The sequence below is a fragment of the Amaranthus tricolor genome, chromosome 13, assembly GCF_026212465.1.
Source record: "Amaranthus tricolor cultivar Red isolate AtriRed21 chromosome 13, ASM2621246v1, whole genome shotgun sequence".
NCBI classification, from domain to species: Eukaryota; Viridiplantae; Streptophyta; class Magnoliopsida; order Caryophyllales; family Amaranthaceae; genus Amaranthus; species Amaranthus tricolor.
Window position 1 is genome coordinate 18,535,520 of NC_080059.1, and position 9,398 is coordinate 18,544,917.

The window sequence follows — 9,398 nt, forward strand, 5'->3', positions numbered from 1 at the left end:
GAGCCTTTAGAGACCGCGCAATAAGGGACGAGTGGAAGGCAAGAGACGCCTAAAGTTGTTAGGATCGTAATAAACTTACATATGTTAAAATATGTAATACCTATTATATTCACTTTTGAGGCTTACATTCGTGAATCAAAGTTTCTTTGAATTTATTTTATATGAACGGAATCAAAAAACTTTTAACAATTAGTCTAAAACCCTAAATCAATATAAAAAATAAAAAAATAAAAAAAGCTTTAATTTTAAAAGTGTAAAGATTAATTTTATATAAGAAAGGACATCTCATCCTTGTCCATATTCACAATCTGACATGACAAGAATTCATTCTTTCGAGGTATTTTATACTACTTTGACTCCCTTCATTTGTTGATTAATTATTTATTACTAAGGATGGTCAAGGTTAGGTCTAATCAGAATCGAACTCAAATCTATGAATTTCTTTTGGAAATTGTCAAACTCAAATCCTTAGGATCAGAAAATTTTCGACTTGGACACAAACATGTTGAATCTGACAAGTCTAGAGTCCTAAACAGGTCCTAAATTAAGCTTTACATTTTAAAGATTTTAACAGTACTAAAATAGATCTACAAGTTGTATACATAAATGTAAATTGCGTTCAAACAAATATAAAAATAGGTTTAGAACGAATTAAAATAGATTTTGATTTTTTGTGTGATAAAACAAATCTAGCAAGTCTAGTTTTAAATGCATACATGAAGCGAGTCTGAGTTGCATATGAGCCTAAAGACTCTAGATCCAAATACCCATTCATTAGACCCAGATCCACAAAGTCCCTAGAAATTGATCCTCAACCCTAAAAAGAAAGGCAGGTCAAAGGTAGATTTTGTAGAATTTTAGACTCATAACCATAACCATTCATAAGGATCGAAAAAACTTGGACCTGCCCGAGTCAATTACATGACTATTGCTATCAAGAGAAGCATTAGTTGTCTCAATCGAGGAATTCTTCGTGCGATTTGATTATTCTTTAAAGTTTAGATGCAAGAAAACAGCGATTATGGAGTGTGTGCTAAGTATCAAAGTACGAAATTGAAACCCACAGAATTCACTTATCAGCCACGAAATTTAGTCAAATGAACTAGATAGCGGAGGAAAAAATTGAAACCAACTTTCTGTCCTTGAAGCCCACACTAGATTATGGTGGCCGAGACGGATCTTTACAACAAGGTATCAACAAGAAAACTCACATACAACATTGTATTATTGAACACAATAATTGTATGAATCTCGGTTCGTAGACAGCACTTTGGTAAAAGGAAAAACAAACCCATGTACAAATGCAGTCAAAGAATTTATGGTAAGTTTTGAAATGACCAGAAGGAAACAAGACATCACACTAAAAAGTTTTTAAATGTTAATTATTGGAAAACTACACAATATAGTGATTCATAGATAGAGAGGAGGCGATATGCTATTCAATGAGCACTCACGAGGAATGGATGCTGACAAACGCCACACTCAATAGTCTCTGAACCAGAGGATGGAACTTGCACCTGCAACCAAGACCCAAATCCGTGATTACGAGGGGGGGAAGGGATAGAAAGGCGGAGGGTAGCGGTGGAGTAGATAAGCAGCAGCTACAATTAATGTCACTCAAAATGAACTATGCTTACCTGTAAATGGACCGTGCAAGTAGGACAAGCAACTTCTCTCATTCGTCTACTAGAGACTTCTGATTTTGAACCTGCACATATATTTCTCTTCTAATCAAGCAATTACGGGTACAATATTCAACTAATCTAAATCATATCCAAATACAACTTTATCATTGTAGTGGTCCTGATAAAAAAAGAAAAAAGCAATGTGTTACCTGATGAAATTCTCAAATTTTTTTCCATTTCCTCCTGCATTATCAACAAAAGAACCCGAAAACGAAAGATTCAGAGCACATCAAGACGAACATTAAGGTTTACAAAATGTAAACAAAATTTCCCACTATTAGGTTAATTATGATCACTTTTTTTTGGTGGTAGTCGTTGGGGAGGGGGGGGGGGGGGGGGGGGGGGACTATATCACTTAAAGTTCACACGTAAACTCCAAGTCCAGTTCAGCAAACAGGTCAACATCTTAGCAGCACAAGCCCCTCCCAAAATACTAAAACATAAATCTTGCAAAACAAATGGTTTCCTGCAGATCATAAAAAATGGAATTTTTCTTATGATTCATTTTCTCAATTGTCGCAAACTAATAAAATGTCGGAAGCCTGCCTACCTCTATTTGAGCAATAATTTGCTTGAAAAATTGCAATGTCAGTTTCGGACTTGCCAACATATTACTATTGAAATGACAGGAGTTTGAAAGAACACAGGCACACAAGTGCTCACCTGAAGCTTCTTGGCGAGGTCTTCATGACTGTGCAAAGCAGCTGGCCTGCTGGCTGCTTCCTTAGCCCTGCTAAGCCTCTGAGTTACATGTACCTGTAACATGAGAAAAAATTACTCCATAATAGGTATGAACACCTTTATGTAAACCAACACTTGCATCTTACTCAATTGTTAAAAGAAAAGGCTGCACAACATTATCCTTATACATGCACTTTTGTGGTGTTAATATTCAGATATATCAGCCAGTGGACTTCACATCAGTCGTCGAATTTCTTCGGTAGAAAGCAAGGCAATAAGCACATAATCAAGGTTATTTCACATCCTCCCTGTCCCCTACTATGACCAAATACATTTAAGATGTTGTTATAGTTGAATTTGTCTCCTCAAAAAGATTGCCTTCTTTTACTGTCTCGCCTTATGCTTGGGACATGGATCAAAGCAAAAACTTGTTCTAAAATATAGGTCAAAATAGTAAATTTTTAATGTTGAACCCCCAAGGTACATAGCCACAACCACAAGGAACCATGATTCTCCAGTTCACATAAACCATATGTGAAAGTCATATGCTATATTCCATGATCCCACATGAAAAATATTTTAACATCAAATATAGTTCTTTAATCCATCCCCCAGCAGATTGTCTTCTTTCAGCAACAACTTATTCCATTCTATAATGTAGGTCAAAATAATAAATGTTAGTGTTAAAGCCGTGAGGTACATTGCATACAAGCCACAATGATGAGTATCCAACTCACATAAATCATGTGTGGAAGACATATTCTATGCTATAATTTCACAGGGAAGATAGTTTAACATCAGATATGGTTCTTCCACCCCAACCCCTCCAACATCCTTTCAAAAATAAAAGAAAAGACAAGAAAAGGAATCAAAAAGTGGATTGCTAAAGCCATCCAAATATCAATAAGCAAAACGTTAAAGTGATAACAAGACATGAACGCACGTGCTTATTACACAAACTGCGAGCAAATTCCTAGTATGTTTAAATAATTTGGGCCATAATGATTTTGGCAGAATTATATTAAAAATTGGGTGAATTAGGAACAAAAAAAGTAACACTAGACATTTTATGTCCAAATGCTTTTTAAATCACAAAAGCATAACGCCAAACCAAAAGCAAATGCATTACTTGCACTTATGTGAAAGTATATGTTTTGAACACCTCTAGACTCGGCTAAATAACCTTTTTGTTTAGGATTTTTTGTAACTCTTGGAGAAACACAAATCTTGTAAGATTCTTAGGGGGTGTTTGGCAATTAGATTTTTTCTTGCCGTTTTGTTTAGCTTTTGGGTTTTGGTTCATCAAACAAAAAAAGACAATTTTTGGTAAATAGTTTTTTAGGTTTCTAAAATGTTGTCATTTAAGCAAAAACCAAAGAGCTGCTCATGGTAGCCTTTTTGATTGGCCTTTAGCTTTCAGCTTATTAGTTGAGCCAATACTTCTAGCTGGTCAAACAGACCCTAAGTGAGATTTTAGCAAACACCATTCCTAATGATGTTACGAAGAAAAATAATATTGAAAAGGGGGAAAAGTAAGGGGGAGAGTGAATTGGGAAAAAAATCATGAAGACATGGTGTTTACGAACAAAAATACAAAAGTGATGGTGTTTTTTTTTTTTTTGAATTTGTGACATGTAGAAAAGAGAGATGTAAAAAAGATTATTTGTATACTTGAGAGAAAATAAATAGTAACTTGCAAATAGTAAGACATAAAATTTTTAAAAAATAGATATAAACTACAAATGTGTTTGTTAAACTGATGTTGGTATTCGGTTTTGGTAAAGAGATAGATAAAAATAATTTGAACATACAAAAAAAACTTAACACCATATGGACTATGGTGTTTGTTAACTATGCGCTAGGAATTCAACCACAATATGATGCAAGTCCAAATAAAGCAAGTAAATGCATACCATGCATCGATCACACACACGAACAGCTTGAGCATCATCTTCAGCAGTGAGTGGGGTTCTACCCTGAGTACATTTGTCACAGAATATGTCTCCACAGTTTCGGCAGTGATGCTAGACAGAGAAAGCCATGGGTCAAAAAAATCCGGAATTTACTCTAGCCATAAGCATTCACAGGAAGCAACTAAAATCAATTATTCTCAAAATTTAGTACATAGCATATACCCTGCGATTGAAGGCACTAAAATCTGATCCACAACCTGTACACTTTGATACAGCTTCATCAGGGACCTATTACAAGGTGCAAAAATACAATTGTCAGAAAAAGGACCTACGCCTCAAAATTTACAACACATAAGCATATCATACTGAACTGCAAAAACAACCCCACTCCCACCCCCTCCATCCCCAGAAAGGTTTCCACCGAAGAGGCTGGGTCTGTGATAGGACTTGGGGAAGAACCCTCAACACCCCCCTCCTGTTCCACCAAAAATAAAAAGCTTCCATGTTTTGCAAAGCCCAAAGCCCGCTACCATATGGCAGAAGTCAATAATCTATTACAGCCTCCACAGGTTGAGCTGCGTTGCTCTGTGTCTCCAAAACTTCTCATCATGTCTATGCATCCTATACAGTTGAACAGTCACAAGAAGTGGGGTAGGCCAGATGCCAGGTGTGGATCAGGGGTTCAGGCTCAGCAGCAACGAAGAGGTAAGAGACATAAAAATGAAAAGAACAATTTGAGCACGACGGTGGGCCATCCTAAAACACCCTTGGATACATAACATAATAATGAAAAAGAGAATAAGAAAAAGTGAAAAAAAATTTACCCAATGATCTTTCTCTTCATTGACCGGTTTTAGCTTGTTTATCCAATCTGTAAGACCTTTTTTCTTGTCTGAAGACTGCTCCAGGGCTTTGGGTGGCTCAGCAGGACGTATACTCCCACCCATCTCTTTGAACTACATATTATACACATAAATCTTTAAAAACTAAGCAAATCGGCCATAAAAAGCACAAAGATAATTAGAAGATGAAGTATACTCCTAGAAGTTATAGGAGCGCGATAACTATGATGTGATACCATATCAATTGTCAAACCAAAAAAACTCAATGCATCTAATGAGACTATAGCCCAAAAGCAGTATTGCAAAAGATTTTCATACAAACTAAAAAAAAGCTTATGATTCCCTATAAATGCACAAGATCACTGCAGTATGTTTTTTCATTTCATTACCAATTATTGATGAAGTGGTGATGTGATAAGCATGTACAAACATACATAACATTATCTATTGTGATTTTTATAACTTTATAAAGAAAAAAAAAATTCCATATCAGAACTATTCACTTTGAATTCAATCTTTTGAGGTAGTGTTATGCACACGGTAACAAAATTTGCTTTTGAGATAGTATAATGACCTTTTATATCCTTGCGTTCAGGTAATATATGAGGAACCCAATATTAAAAATTTTGTACCATAGGTATTCTTGTGTCAAACACTGGCATGTATGTATGTGAATCCGAACAAGACACAACATATCAAAAGCTAAACAAACATTGTTCAAGCAGAGGCGGAGAAAAGAGGGAAAATATATTCTTTAGGTAAACAAACCTGCACAGTTGCAGCAGTCACTGTGTCCAAAAGTGTATTTGTAGTATAGCTATTTGACTGCAGTCTAATACGCCTAGGTTCAACATCAACAGATGTCTTTGACCAGAATGCAAATGTAGATGAGTCATATTTCTACAAAACAAAGTCAAGCATGACAAATGAGCCCATAAATCAGTGCTACATATAAGCAGGAAGAAATTTCAGTGTTTATAAGCTTACATCACATCTAGTCACAGTATCCAATGGATATATCCTCAATGTGCGATTTGTGTTAGGATCAAGCATACGTATTCCATCCAAACCAACCTGTGAATTCATAAAACAACAGCCTATTAAGATTAATCAAAATTCTAGACCGACAGTTATAAGTGCAAAAAACTAAAAAATAGGTAAATTCACATATGCCCAGAAATCAGTTATATATAGGATATAAGGGTATTATGGGTATTTTAATATGAATTAGTTAGTTAGGATAAGTAGTATAAAAAGCGAAGAAGAGTAGAGAGGGATCAGAAAATATGGTAAACACTTCAGTGAGTTCTTGCTCATTTCTATGGAGTCCAAGCCTCCCAAAAGCGCGAGGCGCTAAAATCCCTTAGAGCCTACGCGTAAAGCACAGGGCGAAGTTGCGAGCTTTTTGTATGCGAGCCGCACTTTTTCTCTTAAGCTTAAAAATCAATTTTAAAACATATATAATACTTCAAACAGCATGATAATCATATTTTAGTATCAACACGCTTGAAAACAAATTATTACTCTTGCATTAAACACCAATTTAGCTAAAAACTATTATAACAAGAATATGAAGAATTCCAAAAGATATTTTCTTCTTCAAATGCTTTTTCTTTTTCTTAAAGAAGCAACGATTTTTTAAATTTCACATTCAAGTAAATTTGAGTTTCAAGTTTTACTTCTTTTTCGAACAAACAAGCATAAGTAATCACCGAACCCAACAAGGAGGGGCACCAGGCGCACAAGGCGTGGACCGCATCGAGGCGCCCAAGGCGCACGCCTCTTGTAGTAGGCATTGCCTCACCTAGGCAAGGCTTTTTCAGGCGAGCCCATAGTATTAAAAAGCGTGAGGCGCACCGAGGCGCAAAAAGTCCATAGAGCCTGGGCGCAAAGCGCTAGGCAAAGGCGTGCACTTTTTGTAGGCGAGGCACACTTTTTGCTAAAGCTAAGAAATCAAATTTAAAACATATATAATACTTCAAACTATATGATATTCTTATTTTAGTGTTAACAAGCTTGAAAAGATTCATTTTCCTTGCCGTAAATACCACTTTAGCACAAAACCATTAGAAAGAATTCCCAAAGTTGTTTTCTTCTTCGCATGTTTTTTATTTTCTTAAAAAGGCTATTCTTTATAGAACTTCATATTCAAGCCCAACAAGGAGGCGCACCGGGCACACAAAGCGTGAAACGCATCGAGGTGCCAAAGGTGCACGCCTCTTGTATTGGGCTTTGCCTCACGTAACTGAGGCGTTTTCAGCCAAGCCTGAGCTCGAGACGCACAAGGCGCAAAGTGAGACGCACTTTTTAAAACTAAAATGTAATCTTGAATTAAGTAACACATTCATTTACGTTCTCAACTTTAATTTTCCTACTATTTGCCACTTTTTTTGCCTACAACTAATATTTAGGAATAATGACTAATCAAGTCTATTACATACTCTTTCAATACTCAGCACCATCACAAATTATTCCAAAATGTCATTAAGTTAGCATTTTTAAAACTCAAAAATGATTACCTGATTATCAAACAACTGTAGTTCCTCAAAAGCCAGTTACAATCAACTTAGTCCCATTGATCATAACCCATCAAACAATACCAAATAACAGAAGCTCTATTTAGTGTGATCACCATCTTATTCATGAAATTTTATTTATATTGATTATTCACCACTCTAACTTTAATTGAGCAATCACAATGTCCGGGAGTGGACAAGCCATTCAAACTCACAACAACAATATACTAAATCCGGTCTTTAATAGTTGGTACACTCGCATATTAGCCACTATTCATCAAGTGACATTGTCTTACATGTTCTTTATGTATAGGAAATAACATAATAAATGAAATTATCTCAATGCATATACTCATGATATCAGTTTTGTATAATTTTTAATTCTGAGTAAGGGAAATATAATGCATTGGATTGCCGGAAAATAAGTGTAAAACTATTAAAAACATGTTTTAATTATTCAATATAGCAGCAACACCAAGAAAAAGCATACCATACAAAGAACATCCATGACACTCCCCCCACTTTCAGGCAAGAGCTTAACTTTAAACTTCTGAACACCATCCTTAACATCGGTATTCATCTCCGCCTTAGGCACCGCCCTTACAACCTTCAAAGAGCTAGATCTTTCCTTATCCCTCTTTGATGAGTTGGAGGAAGGAATGTTAATAGCTCTACCATAATCATCAAACAACCCAGACCAAGTTGATGATTTGGAACCCGTCCCTCGAGCACCATAAGGCTCGGATTTCCCCTCATAAGCATACACACCATCATCCTTGTAATCATACCCACCTCCCAAATTCGACCTATTTCCACCGTAAATCCCGTACCCACCTAAATTCTCATCAGAATAACCCGACCCATAATCATATTTTGGGCTACTTTCGTAGTAATTAGGGTTGGAGTTCGAATTAGGATTAGGGTAAGTTGTCGGAGGTGGGTAATTTTGGGGATACGTTAGGTTAGACTCGTAAGAGGGATAATACGGCGTCGTAGAGGAGAATTGCGGTTGCGCCGGAAGCGGAGGTGGCGGCGGTGGAGGGGAATAAAACCCTTGGGCGTCAGGCGCAATTGGAGGGATATGATCGTAATTATGAGGAAAAGGGGGATAATTCTGAGAATTTGTGGTGGTGTTTGTGGCGGCGAAAGGTGGTGCAGAAGCGTAGGACGGTGGTGGTTGAAGGTGATGATCGACGGCGGGGAATGGACTGGGAGAAGGCTGTTGCGGTGGGTATTGATGATAGTAGGAAGGCGGCGGAACGGCGGTGAAATCTGCTGGTTGCATTTGGGTCTGATTGCCGGCGATTGATCAATTTATTTTCCGATGAATATGTGGAGAGAAGGAAAAAGGGAGACGTTTGGCAAAATGTCAATGATGAAAAAATAGAGTCGTACTCGTAATTTGGGAGATGAGATTTGAGAGTGTGTATCGAGTTTTTGCTAGAGTGTGGGGCCCTTTTAGAATATGATGCTCTGATAATACTCTATGAGTTGGTGAAAAAATCAAATTTGTTAAGGCTTTTTTATAAAGCTGTTATGTGCGGATTAATTTTCAGGGTTATGGTAATCAGTTCGAAAAACGTGCGGGTTTGGATAATATTTATTTAAAAAAATTGAAATTTAAACGAGTAATATCCATCCGTATAGGTAAATAGGCGGGTAACGACATTAAAAAAATGTCCGCGGGCATAGCATTTGCCCGCTTAATTTAATATATTATTTAATAAATAATTAATTCTATTAATTATTAAACTAGTACTA

At 36.5% G+C, this 9,398-nt stretch overlaps 1 protein-coding gene across 1 annotated transcript; it reads right to left on the bottom strand.

The window, feature by feature from the left end:
- Nucleotides 1-676: 676 nt before the first annotated feature.
- LOC130797513 (protein FREE1-like) lies at nt 677-9,166 on the bottom strand. The gene is made up of 10 exons (XM_057660118.1): nt 8,128-9,166; nt 6,109-6,195; nt 5,890-6,021; nt 5,104-5,235; nt 4,502-4,567; nt 4,280-4,390; nt 2,349-2,441; nt 1,835-1,868; nt 1,638-1,708; nt 677-1,517 (listed from the first exon to the last, which is right to left on the bottom strand). Exons 1-10 carry the CDS (start codon nt 8,920-8,922, stop codon nt 1,440-1,442), a joined length of 1,599 nt encoding a protein of 532 aa, XP_057516101.1. The 5' UTR covers nt 8,923-9,166; the 3' UTR covers nt 677-1,439.
- Between the last annotated feature and the right edge of the window lie 232 nt (nt 9,167-9,398).

What these genes read in the sequence shown, in the direction of transcription:
- LOC130797513 (XM_057660118.1), bottom strand. Translation starts at nt 8,922, where the DNA reads ATGCAACCAGCAGATTTCACCGCCGTTCCGCCGCCTTCCTACTATCAT. An exon ending in GTGTGTGTGATCGATGCATG is followed by an intron (nt 2,442 to 4,279) that starts GTATGCATTTAC and finishes CTCATGTTACAG; the next exon opens with GTACATGTAACTCAGAGGCT. An exon ending in CTTGCACGGTCCATTTACAG is followed by an intron (nt 1,518 to 1,637) that starts GTAAGCATAGTT and finishes TCTTGGTTGCAG; the next exon opens with GTGCAAGTTCCATCCTCTGG.